This window comes from Petromyzon marinus, chromosome 16, assembly GCF_048934315.1.
Source record: "Petromyzon marinus isolate PM22_M1 ecotype Great Lakes invasive population chromosome 16, UKy_Petmar_22M1.pri1.0, whole genome shotgun sequence".
NCBI classification, from domain to species: Eukaryota; Metazoa; Chordata; class Hyperoartia; order Petromyzontiformes; family Petromyzontidae; genus Petromyzon; species Petromyzon marinus.
Window position 1 is genome coordinate 15,734,539 of NC_133682.1, and position 20,124 is coordinate 15,754,662.

Consider the following 20,124-nt stretch of genomic DNA (forward strand, 5'->3'; position numbering starts at 1 on the left):
GCCCGTGCCACGCCCGTTTAGCCCTATTTATCTGGCTGATCAAAAGCTGCTTGGGGATGCGGTGGCTGGGCATTTTCGCTACTCACACACAGACACTCACACACGCAGATGAGGTCACTCACGTTGACTTCCCACAATAAAGCTGGTCTTAAAATCCATGACCCTAATGGTGCCAGCCACGGAGTCTTTGACCATGATGTTGTTCTAGAAGAGAGGCAGATGGGATTCACACTCAGAGGTTATGTTGATAGAATTCAGCTAGCAGTGGATCGATCATGTACCACAATACATATTAAACAGGGAATCAAAAGAGGTGGCGCGCTCTTGCCAAGCATCAGTCTCAGTGACAATTGCTGTTTTCTGACAACTATCACTGGGGGTGCCCCTTTCAAGTCCGTTAAGATGAGAGATGCGAGTGGCTTATCGCGTGTTAATAGCTCTGAGACATTGTCGAAGTAAAAGGGGATGGCGCTATCGACAACTGATCACCGTTGTTCCAACAGTAGAGCTGAACGAAGTTCACAGCTGTACGAGTGCCTGTTTATGAGTCCCGAAAAATCACCGACAACGCGCATGGATTCTGTGACACTTTCCACCATGCATTTGCCTTTCATAGTTTTCCATTCGCCGCATTGAAGCTGACGGGCAACCAACAGGTCAAAAGGCGTATTTGGTATATTTTGCAAATTGTCGTTTTAGCTCCGGTTCATGTCTCCCAAGTTTTGGCCAACGCCGTGATCAATGTGGCCAGTTTTCTCTGTGGTGAGTCCCCAATAGAGACATGCCTCTTCACCAAAGTCTAATTTATACCGGATCATCTTCACCAGTATTACTGTGACCCTGCCTCCTTCCAGATATACAGACAGGCATAACACATTAACCTTGTGATGGCCGTTTTTCTCTCAGGTACAACACAACTCTCCGCCAAAGACGCGCTGAACACCATGTTCACTTACTGGCCTGATGGCTGCGTGGACGAACTGCTTCAACTCCATATGCTTCAGGAATGTGAGGATTTCCCTGGTGTATGCTTTAATCAACGCCATGTCCAAGCCCCGGAGCCCTGCTGCTTCAATCACTTGCTGGAGACTCTCCCTGTGAGAGAGGCAGTGGCAGCAGCAACAACAACGATGATGCAGCGTCAGTACCATCCTGCAATGCTATGCTGATTCTGATAAGGACAATAATACTATTATCCATGCACGTTTACGACCAATATTATTATTCATAATTAATCCCGTTTGGGTTTAGGTCCATTTGTTGATAAACCTAATCAGATGGCACATCTGCCCATTTATATTTTGTATATGATATAGATTTTTTTGCACCTTATTCCAAGGCACATGCCAGAATTTGTAAAAAATTGTACATGCCATGATTGTGGTTTGATAAAGAGTGGGGTTGTTAAAAGTGGTGTGGTTATGGTGACAGGACAACATGCGACAGGTTAAGGAGGGGTTGTGGTACGCCTGGTTGTAGCAGTAGGGGTAGTGATAGGGATAATGATATTGATAGGAGTTGAGGACAGCCTGGTCCTAGCAGAAAGGGTAGTGATAGGGATAATGATATTTATTGGGGTAGACCTGATCTTAGCTGGGGGATGGGAGCAGGGTGTGTGCATCTCGCACATCCCTACTTATTTGAGGCTGAGACCTAGGGGAGGCCCAGGACCGGTTCAGATAATCGTCACTGGTGTTGGCCATAAGTGGGAATTGAACCTGGGCCACTAGGTTTGTAGTGCAGCGTGCTAATTGTTACACTACCACTCCCTTACTCATATTCTGCAGAACAGGGGGGGAGACACAAACTAAACACAGAAAAGCACCCGAGTTGAGAATCGAACCAAGGCCCTTCTCGCCGAAATGCATGAGCATCACCACTGCGCTGTCACCACCCTGCTGATGGAATGGGGTGTGGCTTGGTGAACAGGGGAAGGGTTGATAGAGAAAAGAGGAGGGGCCTCCAGTGCAACCACGCGTGTGTCCTGGTTGAGCCTCCCAGACACATGACAGTGCCATGCTATTACAATGTGTGGATGGCACAAGTGTCAAAAGTAACCACGCTATGGGGGAACATGCAGTACATACTTCAACAACTCCAGCACGATGCAGTAGTGCCCTCTGAAAGTGAAATCATCCAGGACATTGACGACGTTGGAGTCCTGGTTATAGTCTTTGCGCTGACGTTTCATAGCCCTCTTGAGCCCCATCTCCAATATTTTATCCGTGGAGCTGCACAGAGGAAGTCCACAAGTTAATCACTTAGACTTGTGTAAAGGATGATGTTGTATATGCCGGGTATTGAAAATTTGATGAAAATAATAAAAATGAAATGAAATTTGGAAAAATGCGTAATCGTATGAATTTATGCGAATGTATGCGATTATGCTAATGTGAGCCGTTATGATAATTAGGCCCTGCCTCGCTGACGAGGGTCGTATCATCAATCGGGATAAGACAATTAATCGTATGAAGTTATGCAGGTGTGATGTAAGTATGCTAGATTAAGCTCGGCTTCGTTGTCTAGGTTCGTATTATCGATCGGGATAATACAATTGTTCTCGCTTTAACATTTATTGATTATGTATTAGTGTGCTATGTCAGGTCTCCAAATTCAAATCTCACCGCAGGATACAATTCTTATAATTAAGATTATTACGCATGACCTTAGAAAAGAAACACTCAAACACTTCTGTGTTAAGCAATTTGAACACACACTAATATGCGAATTCTTATGCTTGAAATTGTCAACACAGTACTCCAGGAGATGTTCCCCTCATTGATCCATTCATTTAACCCTCAATTATCACGTTTTCTAACTGGGTAACAGAACAATTGATTACTTCCTCAGAGTACGTGAGCATACACGGGGATAGGAACCAAAAGTCCTTAAAAATTCATGCAACGACATTCATACAGAGGCAATAAAGAAACATGTCCTTGAAGGCAAAGCATACGGTAATTAATTCATGAGCAAGATTACGTAATTGCGAAATGTCTTGGAACAAGGGTGTGTGGCAGTATGCCTGCTTCAGCAAATACTCATCAATTGGTTAAGGCTTCATGGATTCATACATTTAACCCTCAATGATCACGTTTGTTAATTGGGTAACAGAACAAACGATTACTTCATCAGAGTAACACGAGCATATCGGCAAGAGGAAAAGTCCTTAAAAATTAATGCAACGATTTTCATACGAAAGGCAATAAAGCAAATTATTATACCCCAAAGGCAAAAGTATACGTCAATAGATTCATCGGCAAGATTATATAATTAACTAAATGTCTTGGAAGAAGGGTGTGCGACGGGGTGCGTGCCCTCCTATGGGAGATTCTTGTCTTTGGTTAAGTTTTAAGTAATTCGTGGAAAAGATTATATGATAAAGAAACAGGTTTAGCACGATATTATCTCTGTGAGCGTGTAGATTTGTGACGAAGGTTTCAAATGTTTAGTTTATGTCGATGAATATATTGGTAATTTACAATAAAGGAAAAAAGTATTTGATCCCCTGCTGATTTTTTACGTTTGCCCACTGACAAAGAAATGATCAGTCTATAATTTTAATGGTAGGTTTATTTGAACAGTGAGAGACAGAATAACAACAAAAAAATCCAGAAAAATGCATGTCAAAAATGTTATAAATTGATTTGCATTTTAATGAGGGAAATAAGTATTTGACCCCCTCTCAATCAGAAAGATTTCTGGCTCCCAGGTGTCTTTTATACAGGTAACGAGCTGAGATTAGGAGCACACTCTTAAAGGGAGTGCTCCTAATCTCAGCTTGTTACCTGTATAAAGATACCTGTCCACAGGAGCAATCAATCAATCAGATTCCAAACTCTCCACCATGGCCAAGACCAAAGAGCTCTCCAAGGATGTCAGGGAAAGATTGTAGACCTACACAAGGCTGGAATGGGCTACAAGACCATTGCCAAGCAGCTTGGTGAGAAGGTGACAACAGTTGGTGCGATTATTTGCAAATGGAAGTAACACAAAAGAACTGTCAATCTCCCTCGGCCTGGGGCTCCATGCAAGATCTCAACTCGCGGAGTTGCAATGATCATGAGAACGGTGAGGAATCAGCCCAGAACTTCACGGGAGGATCTTGTCAATGATCTCAAGGCAGCTGGGACCATAGTCACCAAGAAAACAATTGGTAACACACTACGCCGTGAAGGACTGAAATCCTGCAGTGCCCGCAAGGTCCCCCTGCTCAAGAAAGCACATATACATGCCCGTCTGATGTTTGCTAATGAACATCTGAATGATTGAGAGGACAACTGGGTGAAAGTGTTGTGGTCAGATGAGACCAAAATGGAGCTCTTTGGCATCAACTCAACTCGCCATGTTTGGAGGAGGAATGCTGCCTATGACCCCAAGAACACCATCCCCATCGTCAAACATGGAGGTGGAAACATTATGCTTTGGGGGGTGTTTTTCTGCTAAGAGGACAGGACAACTTCACCGCATCAAAGGGACGATGGACGGGGCCATGTACCGTCAAATCTTGGGTGAGAACCTCCTTCCCTCAGCCAGGGCATTGAAAACGGGTCGTGGATGGGTATTCCAGCATGACAATGACCCAAAGGCAACAAAGGAGTGGCTCAAGAAGAAGCACATTAAGGTCCTGGAGTGGCCTAGCCAGTCTCCAGACCTTAATCCCATAGAAAATCTGTGGAGGGGGCTGAAGGTTCGAGTTGCCAAACGTCAGCCTCGAGACCTTAATGACTTGGAGATCTGCAAAGAGGAGTGGGACAAAATCCCTCCTGAGATGTGTGCAAACCTGGTGGCCAACTACAAGAAACGTCTGACCTCTGTGATTGCCAACAAGGGTTTTGCCACCAAGTACTAAGTCATGTTTTGCAGAGGGGTCAAATACTTATTTCCCTCATTAAAATGCAAATCAATTTATAACATTTTTGACATGCGTTTTTCTGGATTTTCTTGTTGTTATCCTGTCTCTCACTGTTCAAATAAACCTACCATTAAAATTATAGACTGATCATTTCTTTGTCAGTGGGCAAACGGACAAAATCTGCAGGGGATAAAATATTTTTTTTCCTCACTGTATGCGATTGGAAGTAAAATCACATAAAACAAAATAAGAAGAAAAAATATTAATGTACTTATAAACGACATATTCTTATCACTCGATGAGCCGCGATGCCTTCACGGCCAGCTGATCGTTCATGCACTTATGATTAGGCTTCTTATGAATGTATGTGTTGAGTGGGGATGTGTTCTTGATCAATTATTTGAGTCAAGCAGACGCTAGGTGGTGCGTTGTAATGTGTGGCAGTGTGCATATCATATGGATAGCTGGGTTCTCCTTCTTTCACAAGGGTGGCCGGAGTTCGGTCCACAGCTGGTGGGAAGAGTTGGCACGACGCTCGCCGTCGGTGCGCGATGATTCCGTTGTTAGGTAGCACCCACAGCTCGTCCGCTGGCAGCTGACACCCTTGCTTGGTGATGCTGGTGGCCCTGCGGCGTGCTCTCTCCTGCTCCGGCTCTCTCGCGATGAACGATGCTTTCGTTTGTTGATGGCAGGCTTGGTCGACGTTTGGCGCTTTCCACCCTCTCCGACGGGTGATGCTGGAATTCTCGTCAGCTTAGCTCGAACTGCAGTGGCTCTTGTGAGTCGATGCCCAGAGCGGAATGATTTTCGAGCGATACTTCTGATGGCGCTGAATTCGCACGGCGTAGCATGTCGCTACTCAGCGAGCCTCGCCATCCTGGATGAGTTGAGGAGTCTTCTTCTGCGTCAGTGGCTAGCTGGTCATCTTCGGTAGCTGATGGTCGCCGTCTTCTGCCGCTGGTAGCTGCTGTTCAAATCATGGCCCGTGTCTCTCTTTTTATGCCAAATTTCTTCCTCTGGCTGTGTGTTGTGGGGCTGTACGTGTGTCCATGTGTGTGTGTGTCCGGCAAAACAACCCACTACCTACTCGCGGTGCCGGACGGGCAACTCTGTTGTGGACACTCCTCGGAGGCGAGGAGTGGCGGTCGTGGTTACTTATGCCCCCACCGAAGACGAACATCCGTGGAGGGATGCAGGCAAAGCCCATGAGTCAGATGCCTTCTATGACCTCCTGTCACAGGTGCTGGCTAAAGTGGCCCCTCGGGATAGAGTTATCTTGTTGGGTGACTTCGATGCCCGAGTTGGTCATGATGCTGGCACCTGGTCTGGAGTGATTGGAGGGCATGGGCCAGATCAGCTCAATAACAACGGTAGGAGGCTGCTAGATTTTTGTGCAGCCCATGGGCTTGTAATTACCAGCATCGGCGCACCCACACAACATCATGGATGCATGCCAGGTCCAAGCAAGAACATCTGCTGGACTACATAGTGACGGACCAGCGGATGCGAGCCCATGTCCTTGACACCAGGACCTACCGTGGAGCTGATCTGCCCTCTGACCATCGACTAGTCATCTGTAAGATGTGCCTGCCATTCTTCCACTCCGGTGGTGGGTGTACACCCAGGACCCCATTCCAACCTAAAGTGGCCTGGTCTCAGTTATCTGATGAAAGTTGCAAGCGAGAATTTCATAATCACTTGCGGCTGGGGTTGCATCGTCCCCCACTCCTCCTGATGTCGAGGGTAAATGGGCGAGGTTTAGAACTCTGACTCATGCAGCTGCAATGGCTGCTTTGGGTACGCGGCCCAGACCTCCCCAGAGACCCTGGCTGACAGAGGAGGTGTTCAGGATGGTTGAGAAAAAGCAACAGGCCCACTGTCATCAGCTACAGAATCCCACGTCAGAGAACGAGGAGGCTTACCGCAGCCTTCGCTCGGAGGTTCGGAGAGCCGTGAGGCGCTGCAAGGATGGGTGGTGGTCGCAAGTCGCTGAGGAGATGGAGTCTGCCTCAGTGGCCCGTGATCACAAATCTCTATTTAACTCCATCAAAAAAGTAACCTGCAGCGTCACACCTATTACCATCATTAGGGGAAAAAACGGTGATCCAATCTCCGACCCTCAAGAACAGGTTTGCAGATTTGCTGAGCATTTCTGTGAGGTCCTGGGGGAGGGAAAATCCCTCAGCCAGAAAAACATCGTGGCACAAAGTCGGGATGACTCTGCTAAGTCTGCGGTGCCTCAAATATTGGAATAAGTCACCCCCTGTGAGTGGCTGGCTGAAGTGCCATCTGTTGAGGAAGTACTGAAGGCGATCCGGAGTCTGAGACCAGGAAAGGCAGCGGGCAGAGATGATCTCCCAAGCGAAATGCTTAGGGAGGGTGGCGTTTGTGCACAGACTGCCCTATGTGACATCATAACAACAGTCTGGACCACTAGACGGGTTCCGCAGAATTGGAAGGATGCCCTGGTGGTCCCCCTCTTTAAGAAGGGGGACCGCACAGACTGTAAAAACTACAGGGGCATCTCACTCCTCAGTGTGCCGGGAAAGGTCCTGGCAAGGATTATTCAACATCGCCTTGCCAGGCATGCTGAGGAGAGGCTTGCGGAGCCCCAATGCGGTTTCAGGAAAGGACGGTCCTGCACAGATGCCATATTTTCTGTCTGTCTGCTACAGCAGAGGTGTAGGGAATTCCAGCAAGACCTACATCTCTGCTTTATTGACCTAGTCAAGGCCTATGATACCATCAGTAGGCCTGGCCTCTGGGTTGTTCTTCGTGCTTTTGGAGTACCTGACCCTCTGCTCACGATCATTAAGGACCTTCATGATGGTGAGCGGGCCAGGTAAAACTACGTGGCCGGGAGTCAGAGCCATTCCCTGTACAACTTGGGGTGCGACAGGGATGTCCTTTGGCTCCCACATTATTTAACATCTATTTTGACCAGGTAGTTCATGAAGCCTTCAATAGCTGTACCGGGAGAATCCCCATATGGTACAGATATAATGGGAGGCTGATTGATGCCCGGGTGCGGTCAAGGGATGGCTTCCTATTGCTCAACCACGTTATGTATGCCGATGATTTGGTAATAGCTGCTCATTCAGAGGAGGAGTTGTAGACGCTGCTGCTGAGACTGGAGCATGTCACTAAGAGATGGGGCCTTACCATCAGCCCCACCAAAACTAAGCACCTGCCTGGGTATTTTTTACCATCGGACACTCCACCCCCACAACTCCCAATCGGTGATGGGGCAGTTGTGGAGAGAGTGGAGAGTTTCCCATACCTGGGCAGTGTGCTTATGACCGGCTCCAGTTTAACAGCAGAGGTCTCTCTCCGAATCAGTCGAGTGGCAATATCTTTTCATCAGTTGCGTAACGCTGTGTGGAAGCTACCTGGTCTGTCGCTCCGCACTAAGCTTCAGGTCTTCTCGGCCACGGTCATTCCCTCCCTTCTCTACACTTGCAAAACGTGGATCCCCCTAATGGAACATCTTTGCTGGTTAGAAACATTTAGGCTAGCCTGCCTACGATCCATCCTGGGTTTAAGCAGGCTGGATTGTGTGAGGAGCTCACAAATCTTTGAAAGATCTGGGCAAGGTCCCATCGGTGAGCTCCTCCGGCAGGCAAGGCTGCGTTGGCTGGGTCATGTAGCCCGCATGCCCAGCCACCGCATGCCAAAACAGTTTTTGTTCGGCTGGATCGAGGGGGCTAAACGGGCGCGGCATGGGCTAGAGAAGAAATGGAGTGATGTGGTACAGGAGGACGTGGAGCTGAGTGGACTTGCTGATGACTGGTACCAGAAGTGTCAAGATCGGCCTCTGTGGAGGAGGCTCGTGAAGGACGCTACTGGGCAGTTGGAGGTAGTCGCCCTCCAACAACAACGGAGGGCGGAGGAGCGACACTCACAACAACAAAAGGAGCGCCAGGTGGCTAAAGCACAGCAGGTTGGCACAGTAAGGGGCACAGGTGGTGCATCAGCCAGTCATCTCAGTCATCTTAGTCAGTCGACCGGTGGCAGTTGGGTCTGCCCCGTGACCTCCTGCCTGCGGGCGTTCGACACTTCACGTGGCCTCAAGGTGGCACATGGCCTGGCACAAGCGTCGTGGTGATGTCACCGCAACTTAGTGGTGAATGGCGGTTGTTGTTGTTGTGTGTGTCATTTATTAAGCCATATTTTCATCCGTGGACACAGATGCCCCCCCTGCAAAAAACGAGTCATTTCCCTCACTCTGGGTGTTACATTCCTTGCTATTCCGTGCTGTGGAAAGACAAAGACGGTTGGGAGGCTCCTTCCCTATGGAACACAGTTCATCTTGGTTGTGTAAGTTTGACCTCTTTCGCCTCATCTCTTCTGGACAACCCTCGATTGAATACGGCACAAATATTATTTGGCATATGTTTCCTAAGATTTGTGATTTAACATTGTCATCACCAAGTATGTTTTTAGGGTTTATTAATTCCGTCCCCCTTTCTGTATCTGGGGATCGGTGCTGTTATGCTTGAGTTATGATTTTTTTACGTCCTGAGTTTCAGAGGTGAGTTTCTTGACTGTTGGAATTCATATTCCTTGGTTTTTGTAAGGTCACATAAACGGAAAGATGTAATATAATTTAAGGTGAATAACGTTAGTATTAATATTATGTTTGAGAAGTAATAACCCGCTATTTAGATTGTAGTCTGTTTTTTTTATCTTAGTCAGTGTGTGGACAGTCTATGATGTCGACTCATTTGTTGCTAAGTTCTGAACTTTAACCCTAGTATTAATAGCAACGAAAGGGAAAATGATTTAAGAATTCGCCTGTGAGTGGCGCCTGGTTGTCTGTGAGCTCAAAGAGGGGGTCTTTGAAGTCCTGTCGAGTTCCCCTCGAGTCTCATTAGGAATTCCCCCCCCCATCCCCTTCTCTTTGGTTTGGGTTTATTACTTTTGATTGCTTATCTCCGGCAGCCTGTTGTGTGTGAGAATGGCGGCTGCTGTGAGGGGAGGGGGTTGTTCACTTCACCCCCTCTGGCCTCCAAGCGACACCACGAGAAAAATTGGCAACTCATTCTTAATAAAAAAAAAATGGAAAAAGGCTTATATACAACAATGACGAGAAGTAAAGCCTATTCGGATAAAAATACATATACATTCACTGAGCCTAATGGCTTTGTGAGTTTGAAGTGCTCAACTTTCATTACCGAGGAGCTATCACAGGGAAAGTGGCCGACAAATGGCACACAATCGGATTTGAAGGTAGAGAGCCATTCAAATAGGAGTGTACATATGTATGCTGAACTTCTTTTGCACTGTATATAGCCAATCATGCTAATCGGAGATGCGTGGGAAGGATAACAAACTTAACACGAAAAGCAGTTCTAAAGAAATTTGTTTTCAATTTACATTTATAAGCACATAGTTTCAGTGGCTTTCTAATATCGGAAGGAAGACCGTTCCAGATGGCCACAGAAGTGCATCTGAAATCATGAGGTGCAGTGACCCTCTTTGTTCAAAGGCTAGCCAAAGCCGCTGTGAAGATTGGTCATCAGAGGAAACTTAATGCAAACAAGGGGGTCAAGTTGGGAGAGACTGAAGAAATTAAGGATTGGTGGTGGAGAACCATGGAAAGTTCCAGAAAGGTTGGGGAAGAGGATAAAATTAGCTAGGGAGAGAAGGGAGTTTGGGGTGCTGCCTGAATAGAGTAATTCCCTGATGTGTGACTGTGATTAACTTGAGCCGGCTCCGAGCGTGGTGCAAGGAATGCTCAGGATTTTGTAGGAGTTGAGCCTGTGCCGAGCTATGACTGAGCTGCTCAAGCATATTTAACAGCAACCAAATGACTCAAGCCAGAGCCTAAGACTGAGAGTTCGAGGCTGAGCTAGAGCTGAGCCATGGCTCTGAATGTGGGTCTCATAGTGCAAGGCGAGGCGCTATGTTTCACTGACAGAGTCTGCAGTAGTTGCACAGTTGGCGCCAATGTTATTTATAATCACAGTAGTTGAATAATGTAGAGGTGATATTTCAGTATTGGGATGTTTGGTCCAATACCAGTTACACTGTACGTGTTTTTTAACCTTGAGGAAGAAACTAAAACTATTGAAAAAAAACATTTTTTTATTTTACCAGGTAAGGCCCACTGACCTATATATTGTAGCTCTTTTTCAGAAGCGACCTGGCCACAGATGATAGGTCCACCAAGTGGCTTATTACGTTATAGCAGCCAAATACTTTAAACGCATGTTTCTAAATGTGGAGTTAAAAACTGGAGGACCCGGAAAAAATCCATGTTGCCACGGGGAGATCACTCCAAATATATAGGTGCCATTGAACCCACGACCTCCTACATACTAGGCGAGGGAGTTAAAATCTCACCACGAGAAACTGGAGAACGCAGAGGGAACCAATGCAGAAGAGATGGAGAACATACTAACTCTACACGGGAGGGCGCCCAATTCAGGAGTCGAACCCAGGCCCACTTCTCGCTGTGAGGCACGAGTTTCACTACCACATGGCCTCATTACGGTGCCTCTGTGGAGTCTTACCTTAAGGGTGTGACCAACATCTTCACGATCACGATGTTATTTGTCTTGTGGTCACGACACTCGATGACCTGGCCTTGACCTCCCACCACAATTGTCTTGAGCACCTCATAACGGTAGTTGAGCTGCACATGTGGGTCCTGAGCGACAATCAAACAGAGGTCAGGGGTGAGGGCACCAACTCCATCATCAACACTCATTCACCCCCCCCCCCCTGTTAATTCAGTGCTCGGTTTGACAGGAATGTCGCAGGTACAATTTAATAACCTGATGCACAGTTGTTATTAACTGAAGCACGATACATTTTCTTTGTGTGTGTTTGTTGGAAGGAGAGAGAGCTCTATCATGCTGCGAGTTTTCATGCTTGGCTGGTTGGCAGACCATACACTGTGGCTGATGATGCTGTGTGCAAGGACACTGCACGTCATCTCGCGGTGAGTTATTACACAGTGTGTGAGAATACTGCACGTGATGATACTGTGCATGATGAAGATGATAATGAGGCCTGAAGTAGCAATCAGGGCAGCCAGCCTGGTTGCTACTTCAGGTGTAATAAGAAACCACGAACCCTGCCACTGCTGGGTTATGTGACCACCCCAAGGCAGGTGTTTTGTGGGAAGTCTCACCAGAATGTAATTATGGTTTTCGTCGTCGTAGCCATAATTATTGATGCCCCGGGAATCGTTGTGGAACGTAAAGTACCAGATGTCTTTCATGGCGGCAAGTTCTGCTTTCTCTCGGTGAGTTAGTTGAGGGCCAATAAGACCCAGGATTTCTGCGAACATGAGAAAAACAATAACTGTAAGTGATATTTTATCATCGAAGCGCATTTTACATAGGACAGCCTTACTGAGTCTCAAGACTCCTTCTCAGGAGGTTCCTGCAGATCTTTTGCAGAATGGGAGCAGTGCTTGTGCTGATATGTGATCCTAAGTTGAGGAATTTGTCAGGTAAATATTTCAGGATTGGAATGTTTTGGCCAATACATTGTGTGGTTATTTTGTAGCGATGGGATTAAACTGGGATACCCATATGCCCACACACACACTCTCACTCCCTCAAGTTCTTCAGAACTGGGGAATAATGTTTCAACTGCAAACAGGAAGGTGCTCAAATCAGCAATCAAACCCAGGACCTTCCTGCTGTGAGACACGAGTATGGCTATTATGGTTCCACCCTGCCACATAAAGTTGTGATGCCATACTGGCTTACGTGGCTATTGATGTTTCTTTTATTGTTACAATACTGAGGCCAACGCATAGATAATCATCAGTTTGGCAGGCTATGATTGAACAATTATTGTAACCATCATGTGAAAAAGAGAGATCAAATTAAATATGGGAGTTCTAGTTAAATCAAAACTCTAGCTTCCAAAAGAGTGACTGCTGGCTCTACATTATCACTCTCACTGTACCAGTCATTCAGCTGCTAATCAGCAGAAAAATACATATCCCCCCATGCAACATGGCCACCATGATGTTCCTCATGCAACATGGCCACCTTGATATCACCCATGCAACATGGCCACCTTGACATCACCCATGCAACATAGTTGATGTGACATCACCCCTGCAACATGGCCACTGTTACGTCCCACATGACTATTATTACCTTTGGGTGATTTTCTCCGGATGGAGGCAGTACCCGCAGTGTCGCAAGACCCGCCATTGCTCCCACCTTTAGCGTTGCTCATCTACACAAAGACAAAGGTTCCCCAGTTAGGATTCAACAAGGTGTTGAGTTAAGTGCAGTCGGTGAGTACTGAGCAAGCACCGATGAGATCTGGGCTCCACATTCAGGAGGTTCCTGCTGATAGTTCAAAGCTAATGTGCAAGTTTATTGATGGGCATATGTGGTATATTGGTGTGGTTGAGGACTGTTTTGTTGTTGTTGTTGCTGCCTTTCCCAATATTAAATCTTAACTTAAAGCTTTCGTGACTGCAGGAATTCATATTCTTTGGGTCTTTCGGTAAAGTCACGTAGATAGGTTAAAATTAAAAGAATAAAATAAAATAAACCATAACGTTTCGATCACAACACAAGCGATCATCATCAGGAAGAAAACAGAGGGGGAAAGCTGCTAAAAACAGACTGTTTTAAAAGTTAAAAATCGGTGTAGCCCAAGGGTCATAAACGAAGTGGGCGAGGCTAGTGATGTTAATAGCATGTTAATGTAAGATCGGAGAGCGGCCTCCACGGCGAGCACGCTGAGGTGGCTATGTTAATGTGAGAGATTAGCATGTTAATGTAAGATCGCAGAGTCGACGGCACATGGTTACACGCATTTTAAACCTTTAAAACAGTCTGCTATGAGCAGCTTTCCACCTCGGTTTTCCTCCTGATGACGATCGCTTGTGTTATGATTGAAACGTCGTCGTTTTTTGTTTATTTATTTTTAATTTGAACCTATCTACGTGACTTTATCAAAAGACCCAAATCATATGATTTCACAATATTGATAAATAAGAATTGTATAATTATTTTTTTTAAATTGAAAGTTACTGACTTGCTTTCCATTTTTCTATTTTTCACTCCAATAGTTTTTTTTTTATATTTGCTGTTGTAACTTGCTGACCATCCCATACTGGACATCTGTGAAAACAAGCTTCGTAGGTCATCGGATTCCTACAGTCTAAATAAAGATTCTGTTTCTGATGTCCAATCTCAGCATTGGGATGTTTGTCTTATATCAAGATGCCACACCTGGATTTACATTGAGACAGAAAGAGGAACACGTGGATTGAAAGACACACAGGTTAATGGGATCATTCAAAATGTTAAGAAAACTGAGTGGGGCTGTGGCTGGGCCAGGATACGCCATGGCCAGAAGGTATGGTGATGGTTGATCGTCAAAAATAATTACGAAGTGACAGCCAATAACGGAGTGGCAGGTACGCATCTGAGAAAACGTCCGCCATCGAGATGGAGCTATGAAATAGGCTCATAGAATGCAGAGCATGCGCTGGCCAGATTATTTCATCGCTAGATTGCGAGAGGTGCCAGTGGCTCGAGGAGGGAGGCCTTCATCCAACAGTGGATAGATAAGAGTGGTATAAATGTTGATACATAGATAGACAGGCAGGTACACAGACAGGTTCTCAGAAAGACATTCTGATAGAAACACCCACATCCATATGGGTAGGCAAGCAGATGCACACCCAGGTAGACAGGTAGGCGACAGGCACACGGATGGAGAGTGGAGAACACACGTTAACCCCATACTTCACCGCGCGAGTCGAGGGACCTACACGTACCTCCATGGCGGCGACTTGCAGAGCAGCGTTGCGTACAAAGCTCATGTCGTTCCTCGTGTCGTCCGGGTCTCTGCATGGAGAGCGGAGGAGGGATGAGAGGGTCACGCAGAGTCGAGGGTGTGTGACATAACTGGTTCCCATGTCACAACACGAATCAGGTCACAGTACGGACTCACATCATCAATACCGACTCTGATTAGCCCGGTTGGCTATGTACTGTGTGAAAGAAGTTCAATATACATACATCACCATAAACCCACATGACTAACATGGACTTGCATCATCAATACGGACTAACATCAACACGAACTCACGTTATCAGTGCGGACTCACATCATCAACACAGACTCACATCATCACCATGAATCCACAGAAACAACACGGACTCACATCATCACCATGAACCCACATCATCAACACGGACTCACATCTTCACCATGACCCCACATCATCAACACAGACTCCCATCTTCACCATGAATCCACATCATAAACACGGAAGCACATCTTGACCATGAACCCACATCATCAACACGGACTCACATCTTCACCATGAATTCACATCATCAACACGGACTCACATCTTCACCATGAGCCCACATCATCAACACGGACTCACATCTTCACCATGAGCCCACATCATCAACATGGACTCACATCTTCACCATGACCCCACATCATCAACACGGACTCACATCTTCACCACGAATCCAAATCATCAACACGGACTCACATCTTCACCATGACCCCACATCATCAACACGGACTCACATCTTCACCATGACCCCACATCATCAACACGGACTCACATCTTCACCATGAATCCACAGAAACAACACGGACTCACATTATCACCATGAACCCACATCATCAACACGGACTCACATCTTCACCATGACCCCACATCATCAACACAGACTCACATCTTCACCATGAATCCACATCATAAACATGGAAGCACATCTTGACCATGAGCCCACATCATCAACAGACTCACATCTTCACCATGAATCCACATCATCAACACGGACTCACATCTTCACCATGAGCCCACATCATCAACACGGACTCACATCTTCACCATGACCCCACATCATCAACACGGACTCACATCTTCACCACGAATCCAAATCATCAACACGGACTCACATCTTCACCATGAACCCACATCATCAACACGGACTCACATCTTAACCATGAACCCACATCATCAACACGGACTCACATCTTCACCATGAACCCACATCATCAACACGGACTCACATCTTCACCATAAACCCACGTCATCAACACGGACTCACATCTTCACCATGACCCCACATCATCAACACGGACTCACATCTTCACCATGACCCCACATCATCAACACGGACTCACATCTTCACCATGAACCCACATCATCAACACGGACTCACATCTTCACCATAAACCCACGTCATCAACACGGACTCACATCTTCACCATGACCCCACATCATCAACACGGACTCACATCTTCACCATGACCCCACATCATCAACACGGACTCACATCTTCACCATGAATCCACATCATCAACACGGAGTCACATCTTCACCATGAATCCACATCATCAACACGGACTCACATCTTCACCATGAATCCACATCATCAACACGGACTCACATCTTCACCATGAGCCCACATCATCAACACGGACTCACATCTTCACCATGACCCCACATCATCAACACGGTCTCACCTCTTCACCGTGAATCCACATCATCAACACGGAAGCACATCTTGACCATGAACCCACATCATCAACACGGACTCACATCTTCACCATGAATCCACATCATCAACACGGAGTCACATCTTCACCATGAATCCACATCATCAACACGGACTCACATCTTCACCATGAATCCACATCATCAACACGGACTCACATCTTCACCATGAGCCCACATCATCAACACGGACTCACATCTTCACCATGACCCCACATCATCAACACGGTCTCACCTCTTCACCGTGAATCCACATCATCAACACGGAAGCACATCTTGACCATGAACCCACATCATCAACACGGACACACATCTTCACCATGAGCCCACATCATCAACACGGACTCACATCTTCACCATGACCCCACATCATCAACACGGACTCACATCTTCACCACGAATCCAAATCATCAACACGGACTCACATCTTCACCATGACCCCACATCATCAACACGGACTCACATCTTCACCATGACCCCACATCATCAACACGGACTCACATCTTCACCATGAATCCACAGAAACAACACGGACTCACATCATCACCATGAACCCACATCATCAACACGGACTCACATCTTCACCATGACCCCACATCATCAACACAGACTCACATCTTCACCATGAATCCACATCATAAACATGGAAGCACATCTTGACCATGAGCCCACATCATCAACAGACTCACAACTTCACCATGAATCCACATCATCAACACGGACTCACATCTTCACCATGAGCCCACATCATCAACACGGACTCACATCTTCACCATGACCCCACATCATCAACACGGACTCACATCTTCACCACGAATCCAAATCATCAACACGGACTCACATCTTCACCATGAACCCACATCATCAACACGGACTCACATCTTAACCATGAACCCACATCATCAACACGGACTCACATCTTCACCATAAACCCACATCATCAACACGGACTCACATCTTCACCATGACCCCACATCATCAACACGGACTCACATCTTCACCACGAATCCAAATCATCAACACGGACTCACATCTTCACCATGAACCCACATCATCAACACGGACTCACATCTTCACCATAAACCCACGTCATCAACACGGACTCACATCTTCACCATGACCCCACATCATCAACACGGACTCACATCTTCACCATGACCCCACATCATCAACACGGACTCACATCTTCACCATGAATCCACATCATCAACACGGAGTCACATCTTCACCATGAATCCACATCATCAACACGGACTCACATCTTCACCATGAATCCACATCATCAACACGGACTCACATCTTCACCATGAGCCCGCATCATCAACACGGACTCACATCTTCACCATGACCCCACATCATCAACACGGTCTCACCTCTTCACCGTGAATCCACATCATCAACACGGAAGCACATCTTGACCATGAACCCACATCATCAACACGGACTCACATCTTCACCATGATCCCACATCATCAACACGGACTCGCATCTTCACCATGAACCAACGACACAGACTCACACCCTCACATAATCCTCACCTCGTCGAGTCTCTCTCCGATGGCTTCAGCTGATGGACGATGTCGTCTCTCCGCGCGTCTCTACCGCCGCCTTTCGCCCAAACTGCCAGAGGCAAGTGGGGGGCGGGGTCAAGAGACCACGCCCTCTGGACGTAACTGCCCGGAGCCCCTCCCCCTCAGAAGGTTCCTCCCCTATGCCCCCTCCCCGCACTAACACCTCTACACACCACCAAAGACAAAGATCCCCCGTATAGCCTTAACAGACCACGACAAACACCACCACTAACACCACTACCACCACTAACAACAACCCCACCACTAACACCACCACCACCACTAACAACCCCACCACCAGTAACACACCACCACTAACGCCACCACCACTAACACACCACCAGTAACACACCACCACCACTAACACATCACGAGTAACACACCACCAGTAACCCACCACCAGTAACACACCACCACTAACACATCACGAGTAACACACCACCAGTAACCCACCACCAGTAACACACCACCACCACTAACACACCACCAGTAACACATCACCACCACAAACACACCACCAGTAACACATCACCACCACTAACACATCACCAGTAACACCCCACCAGTAACCCACCACCAGTAACACACCACCACCACTAACACACCACCAGTAACACACCACCAGTAACACACCACCAGTAACATACCACCACTAACACATCACGAGTAACACACCACCAGTAACCCACCACCAGTAACACACCACCACCAGTAACACACCACCAGTAACACACCACCACCACTAACACATCACGAGTAACACACCACCAGTAACCCACCACCAGTAACACACCACCACCAGTAACACACCACCAGTAACACACCACCACCACTAACACACCACGAGTAACACACCACCAGTAACCCACCACCAGTAACACACCACCACCACTAACACACCACGAGTAACACACCACCAGTAACCCACCACCAGTAACACACCACCACCACTAACACACCACGAGTAACACACCACCAGTAACCCACCACCAGTAACACACCACCACCAGTAACACACCACCAATAACACACCACCACCACTAACACACCACGAGTAACACACCACCAGTAACCCACCACCAGTAACACACCACCACCACTAACACACCACGAGTAACACACCACCAGTAACCCACCACCAGTAACACACCACAACCACTAACACACCACGAGTAACACACCACCACTAACACACCACCAGTAACACACCACCACCACTAACACACCACGAGTAACACACCACCAGTAACCCACCACCAGTAACACACCACCACCACTAACACACCACCAGTAACACATCACCACCACTAACACATCACCAGTAACACACCACCAGTAACCCACCACCAGTAACACACCACCACCACTAACACACCACCAGTAACACACCACCACCACTAACACACCACGAGTAACACACCACCACCACTAACACACCACGAGTAACACACCACCAGTAACCCACCACCACTAACACATCACCAGTAACACACCACCAGTAACCCACCACCAGTAACACACCACCACCACTAACACACCACCAGTAACCCACCACCAGTAACACATCACCACCACTAACACACCACGAGTAACACACCACCAGTAACCCACCACCAGTAACACACCACCAGTAACACACCACCACCACTAACACACCACCAGTAACACACCACCACCACTAACACATCACGAGTAACACACCACCAGTAACCCACCACCAGTAACACACCACCACCACTAACACACCACGAGTAACACACCACCAGTAACACACCACCAGTAACCCACCACCAGTAACACACCACCACCACTAACACACCACCAGTAACCCACCACCACGAGTAACACATCACCAGTAACACACCACCAGTAACCCACCACCAGTAACACACCACCACCACTAACACACCACGAGTAACACACCACCAGTAACACCCCACCAGTAACCCACCACCAGTAACACACCACCACCACTAACACACCACCAGTAACACACCACCAGTAACACACCACCAGTAATACACCACCACCACTAACACATCACGAGTAACACACCACCAGTAACACACCACCACCACTAACCCAAGCTGGGATCCACTCCTCCTCAGCTGATCTCCACTCGAGGCTGCTGCTGCTGCTATCCGCGCCTCTCTACCACCTCCTTTCGCCCAAACTGCCAGAGG

General features: G+C 47.2%; 1 protein-coding gene across 1 annotated transcript in view; it reads right to left on the reverse strand.

The window, feature by feature from the left end:
• The window catches only part of LOC116942778 (dual specificity tyrosine-phosphorylation-regulated kinase 4-like), a 24,971-nt gene extending 4,851 nt beyond the window's left edge, over positions 1–20,120 (reverse strand). The window contains exons 1-9 of the mRNA XM_032955037.2: positions 20,024–20,120; positions 17,909–17,990; positions 14,622–14,691; positions 12,979–13,060; positions 11,994–12,142; positions 11,371–11,507; positions 2,088–2,231; positions 957–1,095; positions 123–204 (exon numbers count right to left, since the gene is read on the reverse strand). Of these exons, the coding sequence (XP_032810928.2) occupies positions 123–204; positions 957–1,095; positions 2,088–2,231; positions 11,371–11,507; positions 11,994–12,142; positions 12,979–13,060; positions 14,622–14,666 (778 nt within the window). The 5' untranslated portion in view covers positions 14,667–14,691; positions 17,909–17,990; positions 20,024–20,120. The remainder of the gene's footprint in view (positions 1–122; positions 205–956; positions 1,096–2,087; positions 2,232–11,370; positions 11,508–11,993; positions 12,143–12,978; positions 13,061–14,621; positions 14,692–17,908; positions 17,991–20,023) is intronic.
• Positions 20,121–20,124: the final 4 nt, after the last annotated feature.